Below are 27299 nucleotides of genomic sequence, written 5' to 3'. Positions count from 1 at the left end.
TTTTACACTGCTTGAATGGACTACACGTATCAGCTCCAGAGTGTGATGTGTTTGCAAGTAGATGGGCGATGGTGTGTGATGAATGTCTAAGGTTCAGCGAGAAGATGGATGCTCATCTTTCTTCAGTGTGACGCGTTTTAATTGTAATTTTAACCCTTTGGACGCTACTACTACGGCTACAAAGCGCCATGTAAACCTTATCGGAATGCACGAACGTTAATATTACAACGTCAAAAGATTAATGTATAAGTACTTTAGAAGGTAGACTTATCGAGTGTCTAGGTTAAATCTGAAATTTCACAGTTCTTTAGTTTTAAATTTTTAAATTTGAAAGAAATAGATAGTTTAGACCGGATTATCACCAACTTTTAGTATGGCGTTGATATTCTCCCAACAATTCAGTCTCCCGAGAAATTACGCCATCAAAATGACCTTGTAAGGCGGTTAAACGTATGTCCGCAAACCACATCAGTGTGATAACCGCCTTACGAAAAGTGAACTGTAAATACCCAAATTGAGCACCGCTTCCGACATGTCATTTTCTATGACGGCTGATCGGTGATCACGTGGTGCTTTCTGAAAGTGTTCAAATAATGACGTTAGCCGTGTTCGTGCGCAGCGATGCCTGACGACGATGGACCTGGTGTCGCTGGGCGTGGGCTCATGCGTGGGCACCGGCATGTTCCTGGTGTCGGGGCTGGTGGCTCGCAAGTTCGCGGGGCCCGGCGTCGTCTTTAGCTTCATCATCGCCGCGCTGGCCAGCATCTTCTCAGGTACAGCTTGAGACTATACGGCCGCTGCCTAATAATGTATCACATATATCTAGATATCTTCATGACATGGTGGAGTAAAATGTCAGTACACACGTCGACGTGTTGACGTGTGAAACGTACATAATGTACCTACCTATTTATTGGCCAGATCACAATAAGACCAGACCACAAATGGACGAACTGATCAGAGGGCGGTATCCCAAACATCCGACATCGAAATTTCGTTACCTGTCTCTCTGTCGTTCTTGTTTATTCGAGCAATACAGAGGGAAATAGGCGAACGAAAGAACGAAGTAGTTCTCTTTAAGCGATAGTTAAAACTGTCCAACGCTACGATCAGGCTTATAGGTATAAGGTATGAGGTCCTCCTCCTCCTGCATCGGTTTCCTCATCACTGAGGGTCTTACACATACAAACACAGGCTTATACCACAGAATAAGTAATAGTATTATCATACAGAACGGACACGCACCGCCCCGCCCCGATTCGGATTACCTCGCCCGCGACAGGCCACGATTTGAATGTGTGCGTAAGTCGCTCTACTGAGAGCATGTCAGGATTCCGTCAGAAACTCAATGACGCGTGTACAGACGTGCCGCGCACACATATAAACGCAAATCATTTTTGATGTATGGCGTGTCCGCCCTGTGCTTATATATACAATCGTATAGATACAAGTGGTTGTTTACGCAGGTGCATGTTACGCGGAGTTCGGCGTGCGCGTGCCGAACACCACCGGCTCCGCGTACACATACTCCTACGTCACCGTCGGCGAGTTCATCGCCTTCGTCATCGGCTGGAACATGGTGCTCGAATACCTGGTAACTCTATACATACACAACTCAAAAGGTTTTGACCCCCTTCTGGCATTTTTTTCCTAACCCAATTTATTAGAACTGTTGTGCGTCAAGGAGATCTGAACTGGGTGGCGCCTTCAAGGGTTAAACCTAAAGTTGATAAAATGGCCGTTTATGTTTGTCTAATTATTTGTTTTCGAAATTAGGAGAAATTTATAAATGACATTGAAGGTATATAATTATAATATCACTTCGTTCAGACGAGCCTTAAAAAGTAGCCACTCGCTCACGCATATTGCTGGTTTTTGATATTCCTATCAAAAAACCAGAAAATTTTGATGTTCTGGCAAATAGTAGACCAGTATATGACCTACGATCTGAAAAAAATATAGAGATGTAACTACTTCACAATCGCTAAAAAAATATTGATTTATTTTTATTTTATCTTCATTTTCTTTTTTTAATGATAACCAGTATTGTTCTTTTTTGTAGTGACGCCAATAATCATAAAGAACATTATTTCAAAATTTGGAACTAATATGTGTGAAAAAAACCCGAAACAAATAGATTTAAACAAAAAGCAACAACGGTTGCACTCGGGGAGTGCCGATAGAAGTGAAAACTCACCTCACTATGTTACCGACGCCCGGTAACACGATACAGTATACGTTTAGCGGAGGTATTCTATTTATTTATTATATATTATTATCATTCTCAAATAATATCACACTTTGACATGTTTATTTACATACTGACATGACATCGTCAAATTATTTGAACATAGGTAAAGAGTCTTGCAAAGGAGTCCGCAACATAAATGTCAAATAACATTGAGTTTTTCTTTATTGATTTAAATTCCATTTAAAATTATGAGTGGCCACCTTACGGGGCTTACGGTCACGTGATCGCCTTACGCCCCTTACGGTCACGTGATCACCTTACGCTGTGTCGAGTTTATAATTATTTCCCCACCTCAAAAAGTGCCCAGCGCCGCTAAAGAAGTTTTCACTTCAATAAAATTAAACAATCATAAGATATGACAAAAACTGTCACAATTAGGATGTTGATACTTAGCATAAATAAGTATTCTTATCTAGAAGAGGTAGCCATAAAAAAAAACCGGAGTCTGTTTAGCGCATGGGCCGATTTACTATGGAAAGCCGACTATGGCCATAGTGCCCGTGGCTGGGTGGATAAAAGGTACCGTCGAATGGTTAACTTAAACTACTGCTTATACAAGCGTGAAATCGTAATTCTACATTTCCAATCTACGGCGATACACAACATTTATCTCCTGTCTGGGTCACGCGCTGACAATATTCTGCTGACCAGCACACATTATCTTTGACGTCGAATGTATAATTTACGAACATATCAAGAATAAACACTAATAAAAATAAACCATTTAAAAAACAATTCCACTGCATAAAAGGTTTAGCTAATGGTATAAATGGAAACGCAGACCAGAAAAAAAATACTGAAATAGAACGAATAGGATGAACCCTATTATAGCGAAAATCGGGAGCTAGGCGCATTGCTTATTAATCAGCGAAAACTGTCACGTACCTATATTCAATTTGAGTTGTGGATCTGCTCGTTTGAGAAATTGAACGGTTGGAAATACCTAGGTATACAATATTGATTATGTAAAAGCGATTATCATACTGACGCGTAGGCTGTGTGATAACCGCAATCATATTGATGCAAGAGCTCGCATTGAAATTAGTACCGTAAAATGGGGTGAGTAGGTGCAAAACTGACATTCAAACCTCGATAACATTTTATTATTATTATTATATAATAAGTGTTCCGGAAGTTTGTATTTTCGTTTTTATTTTATTTTGGGTAGTTCCATTTCATAACTTTGACGATAAACAGGAAAACCCACCTCACCCCGTAGTCCCTCGTATTTGGGGTGAGTTGGGTTTTCATACAAAGGTGATTTTGGAAGATTGTTGGATCGATTTTTTTTTATGAGTATTACTATAGCTCCAATTCAAATTGGAATGCATTGTTTTTGTGGCAGTAGCCTTAAAAAACCATCTCACCCCCCTTTCAAACCTTCTCTCCCCATTCATAACCCAACTGTCCCCGCGAAGCCTACTCACCCCATTTTACGGTAACAGAATATATAATTAGGTACTTAATTAGTCCGAGTAGGTAATAGTTATTTTCGATACAAGTGCGAAAAAGAGGAAATTCGAAACGAGTGGCGATAAATTAAAACACGACCGAAGGGAGTGGTTTAAATCGACACGAGTTGCGAATTACCTATTCGCACGTGTATCGAACAACGTTTTACAGTACATATGGCACTTTAAAGTTTCGACATACGCACGAAAAGTGCTATTTTACGCACTAGTGCGGAAAAGTAGCCCCATATGTACTGTAAATATTATATCCATGTTGTATTCTTTTTTAAATCTGGACTGTCCGCAATCGTCATTCTTAGTAAATGCTACTACACACAACATGATACGATAACGTTTGTTACATTTATTTTATAGAGTAGGTAGAGGAAAGAGAAGAGTCGTGGAATATATGAAAACCAATACGTTTTACCCAGACCCTCATCCTTCAAATTCAAATCTCAGTTAGGTACGACAAAGTTTAACATTTTTGGTCCTTCGAACTGCATTGTAAGGGCGCAGTAGCTCCACCATTAAACTATTATGCGAAATACAATAATGCAAAGTACAGTTTTGTAAGTAAATTTCTTAAAAGTAGGTACCTAATCTAAGATGAATTAAAACAAACCAATAAAACTAGCTACCTACGCTAAGCTTTACTGTTTTACTTATCGTAGCGCTTTTTTAGATCACAAAACGGTTGCCAAAAATTTAATTAGCAATCTTGAGGCCTTTTTTTAGAATCTTCATCGATTCGAAACCTGACTTTGGCTCGATGAAAAAAAATCACGAAATATATTAAGTAGGTACAGTAGTAAAATATATGTATTAAGTACATCAAATAAGCTTTGGCGATACAGATCGGAACGAGTGCGTGTGCACGCGCGCTGAGCGCCTGCTTCGACTCGTTGTGCGACGGGGCCATCACCAAACACCTGGCAGCGATATTCGGAACAGTTTTTGGTAAGTTGACTTCATCAAAAATTTCAAAAAAGTTCTTACATATGTATATTATTTTATTAATATGTTGTCGAAGAGGGCTTACCAAACAAAATAATATTTATCTAATAATGAATAGCCTTACGATGGAGAACAGAACGCCACGTATCAAGTTTTTAATTAAATATATGCAGTCATGTTGTATAATTCATAAGCCACGACGCATCCATTCCCTTAGCACAATCCAGACTGTTGACGCAATTTTTAGCTCGCCAGCATATCAAGGACCAAATAACTTTTTGCTTGGACTTAAATAGCAGAGTGAAATATTTATTAGACGAAAACTTCACCATACATTTAGTAACAATAGACCTGCCGTCGCTGCATTATGCAGAAAGATACTTTTAGTTCTAATTTAATATGATTTCATACGCGAATGAGCATTTTATACATAATGCATGAATGCATGCATATAATTATGCAGCTGGTGACATCGAAAAATCATGACTGTGAAATTTTTAAAAGCTTTTTATAACACGATGTCTGCCATGTGTCTACTTCGACATTCAACAATAACAGATAATTAATGAATTGGATCAGAGAAGAGAGAGAACCGGAGAATTAGAATATTATGTGACATTTTTGTTTGTTATAGGAAAACCGCCGGATTTCATCGCGTTCGGGATATCGCTGTTGATGACCGTAGTGCTGGTGGCGGGCGTGAAGAAGTCACTCTTCTTCACCAACCTGTTGAACGCCGTCAACCTGTGCGTGTGGGTGTTCATGATGACGGCCGGCCTCTTCTACGTCGACACCAGCAACTGGACTGAGCATGATGGCTTCCTTCCGTACGGCTGGAGTGGGGTAAGTTTAAATACCACTACGAAAACAGTTGCTAATGGGGTTACTGACATTATGTTTGCAAAGAAGAGGTCAAGTCTTGTAAAAAATATATCGTCTGTATAGTTGTAGCAAAAATGTCGTTTATATAACAACATTCATGCATATTATAGGTTCTTAGAAGAACAAGTTTTAAATATTGCAAATAATCCACGCATCTTAGATGTATGAGTTTAACTGAGTACCTAGGTATATGAAATAATCTTTAATAGAAAAAAACAAACGACTACACAGACCAGTTTGAAATGCTTTTAGTTTCGCACCCTGGAATACTTTTCGAAATATGGATTAACCCCCATAGTTCGCGTTCAAAACTAAGCTTTTTGTTAAGCTGTTAAATAATGCGTCAAAAGTAGGTTATCTACAACCTACTTTTGACGCTTAGTCTGATCCGTTTATTATTGATGCTGACGAATGTACGTGAATCTTTATGGGATGAAAAATTGATTACATTCTCCAAATCAGAAACCTATAAGCGAAAATGCAGGCATGACGAATAAATGCAAATCATATCATATTGTGTCAAAGGAATTTCCGACGCTGTGCTCATAGCTTCCAACCCCGAAGCGAAGCATTCAGCCGAACCGTCGACGTGGAAGCCGTACAAATGAAATTCATGACTGGTTATTTAATGCTATCAAATCGAGCTTGATCGGATAGCGCTTATGTGACACGATCGTTCATGAGTTTCATACAATATTTTGTTATTTTTCAATATACACAATCTGTTCTACCTCGGACAGTTTTTTCTTTTATTATATTTAGAAAAGAACTAAAGGCTGCAGAATTGTTTTTTATCCGAATATCATAAGATTCATTAATAAACTATCTAATATTATATAAAATAAAAGGATTGGGTTATTTAAGTATTTTAATAGGATAGGTTGACGAAAAAATAAGGGAAAACTGTCCAAGGAACAACACCCCTGATGTATCTTGGACATATCCCGTTGTACCTCGGGCATGATAATTTTAATTACGGATATAATCATTGAAATAATATTTATATAAGAAATCACAGATATTTCTAGCATATTTACGCCATTCAATCGATTTTTCTAGTTCAAATTGCCTCAGTAAATTATACTTAGCGATGCACGAATCACGATGCTCATAAAACATTATATCCTTTCCAAGATCGATTACTTGGTAGGTAACTTACAACGCAGATACCAATAATTATAAATACGGAAAATGTTAAACCTTAACTTAAAAAAAAATTGATTTACAGTAGCAGCAAGTAGGTACAACATATTTTCGATGTCCAAGGTATAGTGTGACATAGAATAGTAGAAAATTAAATAAGTAACCTCCTCCTTTTGAGATTTGGAAGTCGGTTAATATAATGGAACTAAACGATTAGTGACTTCATACTTCCCATCCGGCCTTCCTATTTTAAAAAACATCAATGAGACCATATAATGTATTCTAGTTAAAAGATGAAATATCGCCATCTATTGTAAACAGCCTATCATTCAATTTATTTCGATCGTCTGGTCTGGAGGCGGCTCGGGTGAATGAGAGCTCTTCAAGAAAATAGAACCATCTTCTCAAGAGCTGAATGCAATTAGCAAACGCCCCTGGAATAATCGATTAGTATTATAGTTCTATCGATGTTTTAATGTCTACTTACTTATGATAAGATGTGGTGACAAAATATTGAGAATTTTATCTTTGGCTGTGTTTAAAAGACTCCGCTTAAATAATGCTTAATATCTAGGCCGTAGATAATAGAGGCGTGGTCAGATATTTGATAGTTTTATTTTATTTGCTTTTTCTTTAACTTAATAGTTATGTTATGATTGTTATGAAGCTTAGAATAAATTTTAAAATTTTGTGGAAAAATTACTGTCTTGGGTGTGCATAGCATAGGTTTTAGCATCGGTCGCAGACGTTTCTGCTTATTATAAATTAAATTGGCTATGTTATTAATAAAAGTCAGAGAGAGACAATTTATTTTTCAGTCAAATTACCGTTTTATTACTTTTTTTTTCTCAACAGAATCAGAATCAGAATATTTATGGATTAAAACTACGGCCTTATTAGCCTCCCTTTATTATAAAAAAAAAATACAGGGTGGCCCATTTAGATCGGTCAGTATGGGAAAGTCTGAAACTTAAGACATACGAAGATCTGTTCCCCGATTCGACTAGACATCTATTAGACCAGTGGTTCCTAACCTTTTCAGTCCGGTCACCCCTATGACTAACTAGGGAACCTGATTTTACCCCTCCTCCCAATGGTAATAAAAAATAAAACGTGTACGTTCGTTGTATTGTTATATTAGATTAGCTTATTACCCCCGTAAAATACCAGTTTTACCCCCACGGGGGTAATTACCCCCAGGTTAGGAACCACTGAGACTTATATCTATTAGACATCACCAAGATATGACAACGATATTTTTAAGATCTAGCCTGTCCAATTTGACATTTCCGCGATTCTGGAGATACTCTTGAACGATTTCCACAATGTCTAAAACGTCTCGTTATGTATTTTTAGAACTCGAAACGATTTTGAAACGATCTTAATACGATAATTTAACATAAAAAGTGACATTAGTTTCCCGAATTGAGCTGCAATAGTTATTTGTACAACAAGTGATCAAAGTTTGATATTTCTTCGAGTGCTTATTTTGAGTCCCGTGCAAGCGAAAGATTCTATAATAGATTCACGAGCGTAGCGAGTGAATCTAATTTAGAATCTTGAGCGTAGTAAGGGACTCAAAAGCGCACGAGATGTAAATAACTTTGATCTCGTGTAGTACACAACATTTTTCACCTCAGCGCAGTGAGAACATACCTATTAGACAACTTGAAAAATTTAATCCTTCTTCATCACTTAATACCTGCACTCATGTTTTCTTAAGATATACAAACAATTAAGTTTAATTACCGCAATGGAACACAAAAACAAAACGTAATAATAAATTCCAGTAAAATAATATAGAAATAACAAACATTAACTGACACTTCAATCGCCAACTTTGACAACAAAAAAAATCTTTGTAAGATACGGTCCGAATTGCGGATACGTACTATTTGTCAACTATGGTAGAAATTCTTAAAAGTAAGATAATTAATTTTGCGTGATGATCTGTGTATTTTTTGAGTTCGTTATTTTAATTGTACAATAAAATACCTAAAATATAGTATTTTATCAGTTTTTATGAAATCTTAAACTTTATTTTTATTTATTAATTATTAAGAATTCATACTCGTACGTGGTTTGGAACGATTAGATGCGGTCTGAAGTTTTTCGGGGGTCTATTATAAACCGTGAATATACTGTTGAATGTCGTTTTAACTTTTTTTTGTCTGTTTCTTTTTGCTAACAGTGTGAAAGGGACAGAGATAATAGAACCCAAGTATTTCGAACTTTTATTAGACCCCGCATGTTGAAATGACATTTGACTATAAAGGTCACTTGAATGTCATTTTGTCTCACTCAGTGAGCAAAATCGCATTTTGCTCACTGTTTTTAAGAATCAAAGTACCCTTGTTCGAGCTGCTGAGGTGAAAAAGATATTTAGTTGAAATCTAAACTACCAGTACCTAGTACATATCGTATCGTTCTCTTCTCTAGAACGGATCTTGTTTTCCGAAACCGCGGTCGGCAAATGTATTAAAGAGCGCCCCGTGAGTGCAAGTTGTTTTCGGGCAGGTGTTCAGCGGCGCTGCTACCTGTTTCTACGCGTTCATCGGTTTCGACATCATCGCGACCACGGGCGAGGAGGCCAACAACCCGAAGCGCTCCATCCCGCTCGCCATCGTGCTCAGCCTCGGCATCATCCTAGTCGCCTACGTCAGCAGCTCCATGATGCTCACTTTGATAGGTGACATAATTTACCTCACTATTTTAGCTAAGTACTAGAGTTATTTATATTTTAACGCATCTGCATTTGGTGTACACTTACAGCTAAGTACATTTCGATATTAAATTGAGATTATCGATTTCTTGTCTAATAAATACTTGTTAAACTGCTGAAACCATCCACAATGTCCACGTATGAAGTTGTATGTTGTTATCTTCATAGGTCTGTCATATCATACATACCTAATTACTCTTATATTTACACATCGGTAACTCGTGACATTTAGGTAGCACTTAAGAGATTAGTGATGAGCACACATCGGTAACTCGTGGCACTTAGGTAGCACTTGACAGTTTCTAACAGACTAGTGATGTGACAATGTTCTTCCTATACGGGTCGAGAAAAAGAAACCACTAAAAAAAGGAATTAATCTTTTAAGTGCTACTTAAATGCCATGAGTTACCGATGTGTACTTATACTCCATTAAAAAAATCATGTTCAGAACTAACAGACTGTTCTAAATACATAAGTCTCAAGTTACTGACTTCGGTCGATTTGTCTACCAAATACGGTTCGGTTATAAATAACACGATCGACAAGCATCTACGTATTTTACTTACTTATATCGGTCGCGTAAAGTAGGTAGGCGTAAGTTATCATTATCAGTCATCCAATGTAATTAATATCCCCTTAATTCATAAAATCATGGTCATTAATATCAAAACGGCTATGTTTCTGTATTTAGTGATGAGCTTTAACGTATTTAAGGTTGTACCTATCTATGTACTTTAGCTTAATTTGTCCGGTTATTATAATTATTGTATATTGTATTTTACTTCTATAAAAATATTAGCCTAACCTAACTTATGTATACCTTAAAATATATAGGTACGACCTATACGAAACCATGGTGTTTGATGGTAGTGACAAGGGGTTGTTCGCAGTGCCATACGACGAGGTGGACACGGACAGCGCGCTGGTGCAGATGTTCGCGCACGTGCGCGCGCCCACGTGCAAGTACATAGTGGCCGTCGGCGCGCTGGCCGGCCTCACCGTCTCCATGTTCGGGTCCATGTTCCCCATGCCGCGCGTTGTCTACGCCATGGCCCACGACGGACTCATCTTCAAGTAACTTTATCTTATCTTAACTCTCGCTGACATCGATCAAGCTCCCCCTGATTCATCGACGCGATATCGTTACGCTCTAATACAGCTTTTTAACCTACCTACCTACATATTAGCGCCCGCCCCGCAAGACACGAGGGCTAATTGAAATATTGGAGATCGGCAAAGATCTCTATCTAGCACGCTCAAATTTACTAGGAAGTTCTAAAGACTTATATGGATATACTTTGGCCAAGTAAGTATAGATGGTCAATCAAATCTTGTCAGTAAAACAAGGCGCGAAATTCAAATTTTCTATGAGACAATATCCCTTCGCGCATACATTTATCAAATTTGTCGCCTTTTTCTACTGACAAGATTTGGTTGACCCAGTTATAAGTAGTATGTAAGTAGGTAAATATAACACAGAAATAAAAAATACACTACCAAAGAACAAAACTATTCCGAAACATCTTCTTTGCATCTACATCGAGTTTTTTTAATAATATCGCGCTTCAAAAGATGCTAATCGGAAGCCTCAGTTTGTTTGAGTCTGGATTGGCAGAAGGGAAAACTTCGTATAAATATAGAAATAGCCCTGACGGGCTTTCCCTATTGTTATTCAGCCTTTTACAAGGAATTTCAGTAAACAATTTTGTAAACTTTTTGTAAAGCTAAAGCCTGTATAAATTAAAGTAACAACCAGTTTGGATATTTTTATAACGGTGAAATATGGTAAAATAAAATGTTATTCTTAGCCCCTTGATTAAGAGAAATACCTACCTATGCTTTTAAACAGGCGTACGATTTCAAACAAAAGCCAACAAGCTCGTAGTTTTGACGTACGTTGTATGGTTGTACAGGAAGCTGGCCAACATCTCGGAGGCGACGGGCACGCCGGCACTGGCTACGGTGTGCGGCGGCGCGGCAGCCGCACTCGTCGCGCTGCTCACGCAGCTGGAGGTCCTCGTCGAGATGATGAGCATCGGTGAGTGCATGTGTGTACAGCAGCTGGCCAACATCTCGGAGGCGACGGGCACGCCGGCACTGGCTACGGTGTGCGGCGGCGCGGCAGCAGCACTCGTCGCGCTGCTCACGCAGCTGGAGGTCCTCGTCGAGATGATGAGCATCGGTGAGTGTGTGTACAGCAGCTGGCCAACATCTCGGTGGCGACGGGCACGCCGGCACTGGCTATCTTCTTTCAGGCTTGACCACGATTTTGGGCGGCGGCGCTTACTTACCATGTCATTCATCGCTGCGATCTGATGGGCCGCGAAAATCGAAGTTCGCAAATTGCGGGCATCTTTCCCTGAGGTCACTCTAATTGCGTCTTTATTGGCGTAAAAGAGAAAGTCCCCGATATAGACCTCTTATTTTATTTTACTTCCATATTTACATGGTGTTGAGGAAAGGACTAGGCCTTTGCCCAGCAGTGGGACACTAAACCGGGCTAACAAAAAAAAATACAAGGTATCTCGTCGCTTGCCGTTGTCGCAGCCTGTGAAGTTACCTGATAGTCTGCTCATTCATTTTTGCGTTATATTTCTTATGTAATGCGGTTTTTATGGGGTTCTGAACTATTACTAATGAGAGTCATTATTTTAATTATTACGAATTTATGCGTTTTTCCCAGATAATCAAATTTTGGAACATTATTGCAAATTTTCATAGCATATTTAGTAATAACCTCGACATCGTTTCAGCTTCGGAGTGAAGAAGTTTTAATGGTACGAATTGTTTTTCTATTTCCTCTATTAATACACCAGAATTAAGTACCTAATCCTTAAACGAAGGCGAAGTGGCCGTGAGCGCGAGTCGTCCGGGCGCTGGCAGCTTACACCAAGACGTTATAATTATGTCAACATTAGAAACATAATATTCTATAACAACCAAGAGGTTTATTCATATTTTATAAATACGATACCAATTTCATTTCAATTTTATTGCGTACCAGCCCGCATTTATTAATTGATACAAGTACCTTATAACATATGTAGTAACGCACTTTGTACTATTTGTAGCTGTTCCACAAATGAAACAACATGTATAAAAAAAGCATTACAAAGAAAAATATTTTACTAAAATTTGAATATTATGTTTACTAATTGTAGTGAATTTGACATGCTGGAATGATCTTAAATCCTATCACGGTGAAGTTTCTCTACGAAGTGCTACGGCGTAGCTGGTAGGCAGCTACTTAATCTCTACAGAGGGATGTTAAGTCATGCGCATTGAAAGGGTTAGGATGTAACATTTAATATTTATTTTCATCATGCCCTACGGCTACGGGCTACGGATATCTAGATCCACGTTTGTTTATGTGAGTCAAATGTATGTTATGTTTATCTGAATTAGTTTATTTAATTTGCTCTATTAAATCTTAATGTTACGGTGTAGCAAAATTACTTAGGGTATGCGCAGCGCTATTCCTGGGGGCCGATTTTTTAATTTCGATCGCTGGATTTCGTCACTCGAAAATCGGAGGAAAACGGCGTATTTTTGAAATACGAGCGATAGAAATTAGGAATCGAGTGCTATTGACCACTCGTATTCAATTCTATTAGTAGAATTTACATGCCTAGTAGTGGAGACATTACTGAACGAAGTACACGAAATCGAGCGGTCGAATTTCAAAAATCGGCCCCCTGCACGCAAAGCCTTTCACGGGTTCGCGATAAATACTTAATTCCTTTACGTGGAGAAAATACGAATGGAATATTTTTAAATCAGACTTCATAATATGCTTTTCACAAAGCTGTACCTATTTACGATAAAGTATATTATGTAGTACATAATATAGGAGCTCGCATACCACATTCGCATGGAGTTTACGAGACGTTGATAATATTCAAACCCCTTCTCAACTTTGGCGTCGTTACTGAATGACAAATGTTTGAGGTCTTATAAATTTCTGAAACGTACAGAGCTGGTCAGTAAAATACTTACTTACATCTGGTTGAATAGCAATTGAAAATCTTTGCGTTTAAACTTTATAATTACCTACTTATATCTTTTTATTTAAAACCATTCGTAATTAATTCGTTATTAAATTAAATAATTATGACCGCTACCCGTGCATATGTTTATTAAATTTTAATTGCTTATGTCAGGTCTTACAGTAACAATTGTCTCAATACATGGTACCGTATCGGGTGTGGCAATGACAGATGCATATTAAATAAGTATACATTTTATCGTTATTAATAATTCCAAATTATATAGGTAAATCGGGTGTTATTTTTACCATTTGTTTCGTAATACATACATAATAATGCTAGAAGTACTGTAAATAATTGACATTAAAGACAAGAAAAATTCAACAAGAATAATATGATGATCAAGTAAATTTGGGCGTCATTATGGTGACAGGCACGCTGCTGGCCTACACGCTGGTGTCGAGCTGTGTGCTGGTGCTGCGCTACCAGCCGCACTACACCAACCTTATCGAGTTGCTGCCACAGAGTCTGCGCACGCCCGTAGACCCCGAGGGCACCGCTGCAGCCCAAAGGGAAACCACTTTTGCTGTAAGTATACGTATCGTGAATCGAAGGAATGATAAATGACAGTCGGATCGCTACCTACGTTGCATATCTCTTTGTTACAACATAAATACGAGTTGACAATATATCACATTCAAAGTTGTAATTGAAAAAGGGTTGCTTATTTTTTTTTCGTCTCTGCACTCCCCGGCAGTTCGCTTTATTTGTTCACGTTTATGCAAAGCGTTTGTTGATATTTCATTTTATGCGAAATACAATATAAAAGGAAAGTTTTAAAAAGTTACTGATTTTTAACAGAAACTATTTACTATTTATTAAGTGAATAGGTACGGGTTTGTAAAATAGCGTTTTGCTCACGGGGTCGCATTTTCCAGGAATATAATTATGCTTTAACGTCAAATCTCTACACATACATGCCTACTCTGCGACTGAGTTTACGCAGCTTTGCCGCTTCAGCTGTGGCAAACGATACTTTGTAATCGACCTATTTCGACGCCTCACTTGCTGTTAATTATTTAGGTACCTACATGAAAGCTAGAGATAGCTCTTTCCGATTATTAACTTAAACATGAACTTGAAAATTACTACCGTTACTCGTAAATAGACTCTGTTTTAGTATAAACTATATAAAATTCGTGAAAGTTTAAATAAGAGCTCTTCCCATTTCCAAGTCTACATAATACCTTGCCCGCCGTTTCGCTTGTCTAAGACACTATTAATAACATTTTGCTGATAGAAAGCACAGTTAGCAATAATTTCAGGTCCGTTGTTTTCCAATTAATTGATTTTAATACCTACTCAAATGGTAATTTTCATTAACCATTTGTAAGTAACTAACATTCAATAAGACTTTTCCTATGTATAAATTCAATTGTTTTACAACGGTCATGATTGTCATGAAATTAAATTTAAAGAAATAAACAAGATCAAAGTTATTTACACTATGAATTATTTTTAAATGATAAAAACTTATTAAAAGGACGTGGATCAAAGAATATAGTACTCACTACGTGGATTCATTGTGACTTCACGGCATTTTTATATCTATTAGAGTGTGTGCGGAAACCGAAGATACTCTAACTTGAAAGCTGCTTAAAAGTAACAAATCGTTTTGACGTTTCATAAAGTCTAGCCGAGTATTATGAGTAAATTATTCACTTATTTTCATTCAACTTTAGGATATTATATTATCTAAGCTAGTGCTTTTAAAATCAATGGGTATGAAATCGTCGATCGTAGAATATAAAACAAAATGTGTGCCGTATTTCAGGGTCACGGCACCACCCAAATCACCGCCTCGAACCAGCGAGTCATGATCCGCCGCGTGACCCGCAGGTAACCGTCACTCACGACGCCAAGCGAATTGCTAATACATATTGCCATGCTTATTTATTAACGTACGTACAGCCAAGCGAAAGGCCGGCCGATATGTTTAAACAGCTTTGTCTAAATTTCTCGTAATCGCTAAGGCCCATGCACTTGCACCATCGCACTAACCCGGGGATAAGCGGTTAAACTGTTAACCCAGTGTCAAATTGTACTGATAACCATGGTAAGTCCAGGTATAACCGGTTAACCCCGGGTTGGTGAATGGTGCAAGTGGCCCTAAGCGATGCAAGTGTGTTCACAGTTCCCCGGATTCCGATGACACGATGCCAGGTGACGACAGCGAAGAATTCGGTAGAGATGACACCTTCCTCATGAATTCGCACACGGAGAATAAATTCTATGGTGAGTTTCTTTTTTAATGCTACAGAAAATGGCCAGTGCCTTAGATTTTATGTAGTTCAACATTAATCTATAGGTATATTATATATATAAATGCGTGTGTCCCTGTGTCCTGACTGGCTGACTGATTCATAAACGCAGAGCCGAAACTACAAAAGATAGAAAGTTGAAATTTGCACACTAGGTTGCATTTATAAAGTGTACAAGAAATAAGAAGTGATTTTGAAAAATTAAATCCCAGGGGGTTAAAAAGGGGATGACAGTTTGCATTTATGATTAGGTTGTATTGAATTTATAAATTCAATATACGCGATATGATCCGTTTTAATAGTTTTATTTCATGAGTACTATACTTAGAAGACTTGTAAGACATAACAATAGTTTGTATTGAGTTCAAGTTTTATTTTTTAACTAGGATTTTGAATCTTTGTATAAAGGTATTTTATTATAAAACAAGAAAACAAATTTCGAACAAGTAAAGAATTCTTGCGCGTAAATGTTTCGTGTTCAGAAGTAGGTACAGATGAGTGGTCGATTGTCGCAGGGGCCGTGCCCGGCGGCGTGGCGAGCAGCCCTGGCCGCTTCCGCCGCTTCATGGACGCGGTGTCGCGGCAGCTGCTGGCGCGCTCCTACCTCTGCCCCGGCGTCTTCCCCTGGGTGGACGTTGGGCCCGCCACTGACCATACTGGTAACATGTTCGGTTTCAAAGCCTGCAGGGATGCCTAACAAGTTTAGCAGGAGGCATTTCAAAACTGTATTCCGTAACATATTACTCGTAGTAAGGCAAACTACCCATAGAAGTATCAATCATTTTAGCACCTATCATTGGTGATAGGACGGTATAAGATGTTACAATATAGGTAATAGAAAGCATAACTTGAATAATTTAATTGGTTTGTACATATACAGGGTGCTTCCTGTAACAGGAGCAATAAATTAAACTGTAGGCTGTACTCCTCAAACTGACCAACATTTGTTCAGCAACTTTTGAAAATAACTCATGTTTTGATTTTTATTACACCTTAAAGTTTATTCTAAGACGCAATGTATTGCAAATTTTGTTATGTTTAAAGCGTGACAAGCAACGTCAAACACACTGATGTCAGCGTACATTGAAGGCATTATTTATTTTGTATGAAAAAAGGAAGCCTAAAGGATTCATAATTTTTAAAAGTTGCTGAACAAATGTGGGTCAGTTTGAGGAGTACAGCCTTTAGTTTAATTTATTGCTTCAGTTACAGGAAGCATCCTGTATACTTACAAGGGTCCGACTTGGAAAGAGGTTTTATGACGGATTTTTTAAGCATTTGGCTCTACGCAGGTTTTGTAAATGGGCATACCTACAAAATATTCGGTCCAAGTTTTTTTTATACTTTTTCCTAATCAGGAGGTACCATCGGTAGGTACCATCTATACGATACCGAATATGCTCTTTATCTTCACTATTTTGTTACGTGCATCATAATATCTCGTACCTAATGTTGTCCAGGTATGTTCGTGATCAAGGCAGTGGGGGTGATGTACCTGCTGATCCTGGTGTTCGACATGCTGGCGGCCTACGGCAGCCCGGGCACGTCCACCTTCACTGCGCTCCTCATGGTAGCTCTAATGCTAGCTATCTTCGTCATCCTCCTACTTATTTCTAGGAAACCGCAAAATCGGTGAGTCGATTGACATATATTATTAAGCTAGAAGTGTTAGACCTCGCGAGATACGATAGACTCAAAATACCCAAAAACTGATTGGGCAAAACATTTAATTTATCGAATTTGCACACTTAATTTTACGACAATATGTTGAGAAATGTACATGAGGACAGCCGGATATACGAAACTATTTATGGCGATACATGATTTAGACGATACATGTTCGCTCGGTCAATAAATCGTGGCCATTTCAAAAACTTATAATTGTTATTTGGTCCGCACAGAGCACAACTGGTGTATTCGACGCCTGCGCTGCCGTTCGTCCCGGCGACCGCAATCATCGTCAACATCTATCTCATCCTCAACCTGTCCATCCTGACCCTCGTCCGCTTTACCGTGTGGATGATCATAGGTAACACTTATTTTTATAGCATTTGCCAAAAGGAAAATCGGATCAAGCCCCGCAAAGGGTACGGGCGCACATGCCTGCCTCCATGATGCCTAACTTATAGAGCACAAACTATCAGTAATCATAGTTCGTCACGATTTGCTTATACCTTATACTTGTAGAAAGTTTGACAGTTTTTTTGTGAGACGACAGCTGACGGCGACACATTTAACAATAATCTTTGTAACTTGTTCCAAACCGCCCAGCTAAGTCGCACCAGTTTAAGCGTACTGCTGCTTATTTGCTATTGCATGACATCTTGCACTTTGTGACTATGCGCTGACACTTGGCACCGGGAATTGGGAATAATTATATATATTTTTATGTTCTAGGACTGGTGGTGTACTTTAAGTATGGCATCAAGAATTCCTTGTTAGAAACGAAAACGGAGGAGCCGGCGGTGTCGCCGCCCACGCCGAGCCCGCTGGACCGCACCACGCTGCCGCCGCCCGCGCCGCACCAGCCGCGCCCGCTCGGTGACCGCAACATATTCGAGGGTGACGGCAACAGCAGACTCTACGGCAATCTCGAGTTCGTACTATTGTTTGCATGCAAAACTATAACTATCAAGAAACCTTTTATAAATACGACATACAGTGCGTTGTACATTGAGGTCTCAAAAAATGCGACGCGGGTTATATATGAATTAGATGCAACAAATTAGTTTTAACCTTTTGGCCGCCGGGCCTAGTCCGCAAAGACACTTACACGCCAAAGCAAATGTTAAGTAAAAAACTAATAAAAAGTTTAGGGATCACTCAAATACTGATATCGATATTTACAATTTATAATAAGGTAAAATTCGATTCCCGGTTATGTATGAGTTTAAAAAAAGTTTAAATGTCATTATTATTAAATCTAAAATCGACGCCATGGTTCCTAAGAACAGATTTCGCTAGCTCTCATAGTTTCCGAGTTCTCCATACTGACCCATTTGGATTAATCGCCCTGTATACCTACGCATAAGACGGCGGCGCCAGCATGTCGGTCTACCGTTGTCTTGTATACAGGACAACGGCGGTCAAAGTTTTATGATAATTGATAATATAAGCACTATTATCTCTGCGCTTTTTTTTGTTGTGTATTTTTTTAATGTTGATATCATTCCCTTTGGTGACAGTTTCCCGGATCCGCTCCTGGCGTGGCACACGGCCGACCTGGAGCCGGCGCCGCCTGCGGGGTCTATCCGGCCCGCCAGCTCCTACAAACAAGTCGAATCTCGGTGAGCGCCCGCAAACAGCATGTGAAAAATAAAAGTTTTCATTTTCATACAAATTGTATGGGAAAAGTTTTCCTCGATTTGTGGCTTTTCTAGCCGGAATTTTTTTTTTGGTTGCATACAAGCTTTTGATCCTTAGGAATGGGATCGTTTGGCATCAAAAAAAAAGTTTGTCAAAAATTACCTTTTTCTCGCACCCTGTATGTTTTTTCCAAAATCTGTAAAAGCCAATCTTCATTAATTTGAAATCGAGGGAAGGTCTTAGACCGTTTTCTCGTAGCAGCACGGGATCTGGTAGCTGCCCTCACTGACCCAAAAAGAAAATCCACCCTGTATATATGTGCTGTGGTATACAGTCACTGTCTTTTACGGTACTCTTCTATGTCGATCCTACTTACAATATCCACCAACCGAGTCAGTTTTTTTACATTAATAAGTGCAACAAGAAATACCATTTTGTTAATAGGAAACCCTAATATTTCTGTAGCCACTTACCTAGTTAGATTACTCTTAACGCGAGCCCGCGCCATATTGCAGGTACAACGCGAAGACCAACAGCACCTCCTCGCACACATCCACGCGGGTGCCGTGGACCTATACAGAGCCCGACCTCGATCCCTGGGACAACTAGAAATGTTAATCGCCCTCAACGCAGACACTCATTTCTTTACCTTCCTTCCGCCATTCTATTATATAGTCTTCTTGTCATTATTTTATAACACCTGTTACAAAACAAATCAGGGGATCTTTTATACCACTTACAGGTACCTACACTTTTACGATGCATATAGACACACGCACGTCATTGCGGTACTGAGTTACTTTTTTAATTAGACAAATTAAAAAAGAAACTCATGTACAGATCGTAATAAAAGTGGACAGAACTGAAATAAGTGGTGGCGCTCTTATACGCTTATTACGGGAGCAACTATGCGTGGTGACCACAAGTCTTACATGCGTTAACAGGTACCTAGCTGAGGGGAACTGTGGGCCGAACTAATAAGACAGATTTGAGCGCGATGTTACGTTAGGTACTTCTTACAGACAGTTTCAGTCTGTTGCTGCGCAGCCGCGATTAGAGTTGCTTTAACTGTGATTTAGATGCAGCTTAAATGTGTGCTGCGGAAATCATTTGTGATCGCAAATAAAGGAGATGTCTCATCATTTGTGCTACAGTCTGGTCAAATGAGACAAGATGCCTATAACTATAATACACACACCTTACTTAATTCAGTAAATAACGACAGGGACACATTTATCTCGTAGTACGTCTAACGTATAGCTGCGTCCTTGTCGTCAGTTACTGAACTAAGTAAGGTGTGTGAAGCGCTATAAGTACTTAAACTAAATTATTGAAAATTACGTTTATATTATAGCAAGCAAAGATTTTTATCACAAGGTTACCTACGTCTATATTACACCCAAAACGTAAAGTAAATCAAATCAAAAAGGAGGTATACCTACTCTTAAATGATTTATAGATTTAATTACGCCACTTTGTCAGCGTATACCAGATTTCTAGTAATACTAAAAACAAGTGTTCTAGTTCTAATCAGAGCAGACCGAATTTCGTGTCTTCGTACCTTATTGTTAGGTTTTCTCAAAAAGTTTCAAATATTTTTTTTTATAAAATTATAAATAAGTAGTATTTGATTGTGGCTGTTTCAAATATCTGTCCATATGGTAGAGGAGTCATTACACTAATTACATACTACATAGCTACAGCTGTTAAACAGGTCTAAACAAATTGGAAGATGGGTTGGGTATATTATGAGAAACATTGATTTTTTTTATCAGTACTTATATAATAAGAAATGTATAAGATTTTATTAGTTTAGGGAATAAGCATTCAATAACCTAAGAATGTTGCCACGAAAATATTGGCTGGAGTAGGTACATCATATGTTGTGATTACTGCCAATCTCCATACAACATAAAATAAGTTGAACCTAAAATACAAAATAATATCTTAGTACGGCGCGCTGGGACCTAACAACGCCATGTACAAGTTAAACTATTTCTTACTATTTCTTTCTTGGTATTTGTATGAAGATTGGTATTATTTATTACTCTTATGGTTTAATTTAATATGATAAATTTAAAAAAATACGCCTACTAGGTCACCTTCTTATACATGGGCCTTTTTTTGGAAAATATAACTATTTATTTAATATACGTAATTAATGTCAGGATATGTTTTGTACTTCTAAGTACAAATATATACCCATTATAAGTAATATTATTTCGTTTTGACAAAGTTGCTATAGTTGTCATGGTGATCTCCAGAGTTTACCTGTGATTGCCCTTAGCGTAGTTTTAGTTTAGCAGGCATTTTTATGGCAGGGATTTTTTTCAATCAACCAGCCAACCTTCCTCACCTTGAAACATATCAAATATCTATATTTCGAAAAAAAAAATGGTTATAATTTAAATATAATTTAAACACGTTGTTTATTAAAAAAAATTAAGAAATGTTTATGAGTATTATGCTTATATACTAGATATCTTACAAACATAAATAGCTAACACAAAACTAAAGTTTCGATTTATTATCAATATTCTCTTGGCAGTCCGATTAAGTTTACATTAAATCCAGTTATTATTTAAATGTAAGTTATTTTTTAGTCATTTAATTGCTGGACATCGGACTGACAAGACTTATATACTTCCGTAATACTCATTACTATAGTTAACAATTGAAAGTATTTAATTTAAACTATTATTAGTAACCGTAACTATGGTCACAGTAAACTGATTTATTTATATTCAGTAAAAGCAAAGATTATTTTTTTGGAAGTTCTTTCGAACTCATGTGATTACGAGTAGCTAAATGAATAGGTAACGTCTAACTTCATTTGGACCATAGTTGTTAACTCATTTTATTGTTAATTCATTATAATATTATCTATCATACGCACAGTAAACTTATTTTTATTCTCGTTGAAGTGATCTTAAATTGAAATAATATTTTTGAAACGTATTAAAATAATGCATAATTCAATTTTTTTAGAAATTACTATTAGGTATAAAGTTGATTCATCATTAACTGTTGACGTTATTGTAGCTAAAATATCATAGTCACGTCGAATATTTTCTGACGGCAATTTTAAATGCATTCTAAGTATTAGACAAAATTCATCGCGGCCAAATCTGTCTGCGGGAAGCTACTGGGCATATTTATAAGAATTATAAGTATTCGTATTATACTTATAAGTATTCGTACTTATGTACAAGAACATTTTTCTGCGACTACAGAGCACCATCTGCTTTTGTAGGAACTGATACTATCGCTTCAGTTAATCAATGCATAATACCTACGCTCAAGTATGAAATTATCTCGCAGAACAATTTGGCCGCTCTAACCATTCGAGTGCTTTACTTGCATAAAGTTACTTTGAAACCTTGTTATCTTATTTATTTGTCATATTTTTTACATGTTTACTATTTTTTATACTTTACGCTACCTTAGAAAATTTAAAAAACAACCAATCTTAAAATATATCATAGGTACCTATTTACACTTGTAGTTGATTTTATCCTTTACAAAATGAACCTAGTTTTCTACATTATATATTATGTAATGTATGTGAAACCGTTACATACTTCGATGTGTTTGCCAATTTATCTAGAAAAGTATTTTCACAACTGATAATGTGATATTTTAACAAATACTTACAAGTTACATACTATAAAGTTATTGTATAAGTTAATACATTATTTAAAGTGACATTTATAGTTTTAAAGTAAGTACATAGATAATACTCGGCTAATCCTTTAGACGCATAAAACCACAAACGCGAATCACCAACTCTACGCAAAAAACCACTTAAGCGAAACACCAACTACGCAAAACACCAACTACGCATAACGCCAACATGAAATTACGCAAAACACAAATCACGCTAAATACCATGTATGCGGAATACCACCTATCACAGTACGCGAAATGCCAACTAACACGCTATATCATTTTGAAAGGTTTGTTTATACAATGTGCTTCCTGTAACAGGAGCAATAAATTAAACTGTAGGCTGTACTCCTCAAACTGACCAACATTTGTTCAGCACCTTTTGAAAATAACTCACGTTTTGATTTTTATTACACTAAGTTGCTGAACAAATGTTGGTCAGTTTGAGGAGTACAGACTACAGTTTAATTTATTGCTCCTGTTACAGGAAGCAACCTGTATATTGACATATCTTCCTTGCAATCAAATCATAGACATTAGTTTTAATTATCTAGACAAGTAGGTCCTTATAAAATGAAACCTCTTTAGATAACGAATGGCTGTTGTTGATGAAAGGTATTATACTTCGATTGTAAATATTATATTTTACAAGTTCCAGTTGGTATTTCGCGTTTGTGGTATTATGCGTAGTTGGCGTTTTGCGTAATATTTTTTAGAAGTCCGCAAAATACCAAAAAACCTGGGATTGGTATTTCGCGTTTGTGGTTTTATGCGTCTAAAGGCTCCTAATAATTTATTTAATCAAATGATTGTAGTTAGTTTAATTTAATATCACGTTAAATTACTTGTCAAATATTTATCGGAAACTCGTGTTAAATGTTGAATCTCATATTTTCCTATCAATTATATACGTGTCCGCGATATCCCGTTTAGGTTTTCACATTAGACATTTTATAAACTCAAAAGTAGGTAGGAAGTATCTAACTTTTTTCCTCCAAAACTAAATCTGAGTAACTATGCACTGAAGTATAGTGTCGTTTACATATATATTATTATACCGCAATATTAGATATCATAGGAAATCGAAAGAAAAAGTTAAATGCAACTACTTTTGAGGTTACAATAAAATCTAATTTTATAAAACGAGGTATAACAGGCAGGGGATTTGCCGCGAACTTCGAAATTAATGTAACTGCGATTGACGAGATGATGAGAGATGTTCGCGGTAGCTCTTCAAGTAGGAGTTAGAGTTACACCAAGAAAAGTCTGCAACGATTTTGATAGCATACGCAGTGTAAGTGTTATAATTTAATAGAAGTTTGACGTTTAAAATAACACTTGCACTGAGTGTGCTATCAAAATCGTTGCAGACTTACGGTGTAACTCTATCTTTCCGTTTATGTGTGGACATAATAATATGTGTGGGAGTAGGTACCTACCTACACGGAAGCGGACATCTATAAGACTGATGGTTCTCATATAATATATATTGTATGTTTAATTGTAATATTGTTTATGAAAATGTTATTAATAATACCCTAGGAATGAGTTAAAATAATCAGTTACTGATATTTGATAAAAAATATACCTCGGTCGAAGTGTACCTACAGTACAACAATGATACCTACACTTATTTTAGGTTGAATAAAACTACATTCCATTAGTACTTTTTCACGACTTAGCTGTTTATTTTTAAGAGTATATAATCTCTCCTTTATATTAATACCTAGTCGGATATTAATTAAACCGCTCCCCCTTGTTCATAGTTAATATAAACTACTTACTCCACCTTTATACTTATCTACTTCCCTTGTAACATTAGACTGTTATTTTATCTAAATCGAGAACTGATTAAGCTATGACATTAACTATTTCAGTAGCATATTAAATATAAACATATCTTGACAAGACTTTTTGTTAAAAATCATTAGCTAGAAATTTTAATGGGTAATTAGATATGAGATGGCCGGTGTCGGGGATATATAAATTTTATTTTGTTACTACTCTTCTCACCACTTGAATAAAGTGTGGTAATGTATACAGCCATATAACAACTATAAGCTATGATTTTAACATGATATTCGTCTTCTTCGAGTGTCATAACGTGGGCTATTTATTTATTTGTATTGCCGCAAAGTCAGTCTTTATTTCGTTCTCGCCAAGCATTAGTTAGTCTCAATTTTTTTTTTTCAAAAATTTTATACTGCTATAAACTTACACTTTTCTATAAAATAGTAAGTAAGAGTTAATGATATGCCTATCCATTTAAAGCTATTTGTCAGTGGCCCCTCTCACGACTAAATGCTTTGGGGTAAAATGTTTAATATGTGGATAATACCTAGGCCTTAAAATTGTTGATGTTTGATGAATGCACAAAGCATTACTATAAGGGCAGACTTTAGTCCGGATAATGTGGCGTTGTAAGACAATTGTACCTACTTTTTCAAAACTTGTTAGTTGAAACCATGTCAGGAAATGTTTAGTATCGTAACAAGAAAATTTCATATGTTTGGCGTACATACCAGAATTGTATCCATTGGGAATTTTCGAACGGTTACTAAGGATTGAGGTGCTTTTTATAATCCCCATATATTAAAGCGCCATATTTAAATATAACTAGGTATATGCACGTGGCCGTCGCCGGCAGCCGGCCGGTCGGCGCACCCCAGAGGCATACGCTAGCTATATCCTTCTCAACAATAATAATTATAACCACTTAGTCACTATGATATGTATATATAATCGATCGATGTCAACCGTCGTACGTAGAAGTCAGGACTCAAAAGTTATTTTGTAACCTGACAGAAATTAATATTTTTATTTCAATTAGGGTTAGACATAATAATATTTTGATCTCAATTCCGTGAAATAACGGCGCGACATGCTCAACGTTGCAGTTGAAGAGTATTGCTATAGATATTGTTTTAATTCTAGATAGCATTGAAGTTTTCGAATTGATATATTGTTATGGAGCCAATACATATACAGGCTTTACTATCAATCTACATAAATAAACTTTTACCTAGAGAGTAAATAAAAGGTATTTAAGCTATAAATAATATTTAAGATCATTTTTCGCCAGACCTATATAAGTCAATGAATTTTGATAATGAAGCCTATTATATGGATTCCTGTAACCTGTAACCTAAGCCATGATGTTGTAAGCATGTATGTATTTATTATAATATAATCAAAATGTTGAATATATAGCGTATTTCATTCTTACTAATTGAAAGGTTCATTTAACAGCAGCATTTAAAGCCGTCGTCCGTAGCGTATTGATGAGAAATTTAGGTAGGACCTAATCGTACTCCTTATTTTCAAAGGTTCCTCGCTCAGAATGGTATTAAGTACCTAATATTTAAATCGCATGAATAGTGCCGGAGCAGTTGATAATGATAACTTTCGATTCGTAGGTTTGTTCATTGACATGGTTTTGAGGAAATAGGGTAACGGGGAAAGTGTTTTAGGGTTGTACAAATTATTGTTCTGAATTTGAAAATTAAAATCAATAACTACTAATATAATTTGACAATACATAAAACTCTGCAATAAATTTACCGCTATTACTTCTATTTACTAAACGACATTTCCGTTTCATATTTATTACACTGTATAATTTACTATATTAAAGTAAAAAAACAGACTAACAACACACTTGCTGGCTAAAGAAATACTCGTAAGACAAGTTACGAGCCATAGAGACATGCCAAATATACAAAAAAAATTTACTCATGGGTAAAAGCAAAAGCTGCAGAAAAAAACAGTCAAGGAACAATTTTTTCTCTTCAGAGAGCAGATCGCTATGAAACAGAAATGTCAAGAAAAAGAATATCGTGTCAATGTTCTATATCACGAATCAAGATTGACTGGTGACTCTGTACAGTCGCCAACACAATATGCTCACAAAAATCTGAACTCAATTGTCTAACCTAGGCCGTTCCTATAATACGAGTATACCCTAGTGGCGACTGTTGATACAATATATATACCTACCTACTATGTACCTATATACATATATATATATATATATATATATATACCTATTATGTATGTACGTGTACGACCAAGTTATATAATATGTTCTACTTGCAAAATGGATCTTTTCTTGTGTTTAATAATTCATAACAACCTGTGAATTTTGTAAGTATGTATCAATCATGTATGAATGGCGTTGATTCTTGTAAAACCTTAATTTAATACCTACTATTTTATTAGGGGTACCTAAAGTCTATTTTTTTATTCGGTAGACTGAAATGACAGTTAATAGTATGAACATGAAATGTCATTTCATACTATTAACTGTCATTTCAGTCTACCGAATAAAAAAATAGACTTTAGGTACTAATTTTATTTATTTATTTAAACCTTATTGCACGATAAAAAATGTACAAATGGCGGACTTAATGCCATACGGCATTCTCTACAAGTCAACCATTACTACTACTATGTATTATTAATAATCAAATGAAAATGGAAAATGAAAGCAATGTTCAATGTATGAAAAGGAAAATGTAAGCATTCTATCAAATAATTTACTACAGAGCAAAAGCACGATTGACTTAAGTTTGTTACATCCTTTATGATAAGGCTCTTACTGTTTAAACGTTCCGA

The 27299-nt window shown here is 36.7% G+C and overlaps 1 protein-coding gene across 1 annotated transcript in view; it reads left to right on the top strand.

Moving 5' to 3' along the window:
• LOC134660768 (cationic amino acid transporter 2) overlaps positions 1–19664 on the top strand; it is a 40544-nt gene extending 20880 nt beyond the window's left edge. The window contains exons 4-19 of the mRNA XM_063516556.1: positions 620–773; positions 1467–1594; positions 4560–4662; positions 5294–5502; positions 9202–9373; positions 10297–10480; positions 11320–11444; positions 13826–13980; positions 15227–15291; positions 15587–15687; positions 16229–16372; positions 17174–17345; positions 17615–17742; positions 18111–18309; positions 18899–19000; positions 19535–19664. Coding sequence (XP_063372626.1) covers positions 620–773; positions 1467–1594; positions 4560–4662; positions 5294–5502; positions 9202–9373; positions 10297–10480; positions 11320–11444; positions 13826–13980; positions 15227–15291; positions 15587–15687; positions 16229–16372; positions 17174–17345; positions 17615–17742; positions 18111–18309; positions 18899–19000; positions 19535–19628 — 2235 coding nt within the window. The 3' untranslated portion in view covers positions 19629–19664. The remainder of the gene's footprint in view (positions 1–619; positions 774–1466; positions 1595–4559; positions 4663–5293; positions 5503–9201; positions 9374–10296; positions 10481–11319; positions 11445–13825; positions 13981–15226; positions 15292–15586; positions 15688–16228; positions 16373–17173; positions 17346–17614; positions 17743–18110; positions 18310–18898; positions 19001–19534) is intronic.
• Positions 19665–27299: the final 7635 nt, after the last annotated feature.

The sequence above is a fragment of the Cydia amplana genome, chromosome Z, assembly GCF_948474715.1.
Source record: "Cydia amplana chromosome Z, ilCydAmpl1.1, whole genome shotgun sequence".
Taxonomy (NCBI): domain Eukaryota; kingdom Metazoa; phylum Arthropoda; class Insecta; order Lepidoptera; family Tortricidae; genus Cydia; species Cydia amplana.
Note: the sequence above shows the minus strand (reverse complement) of the source record. Positions and strands in the feature narration are given on the sequence as shown.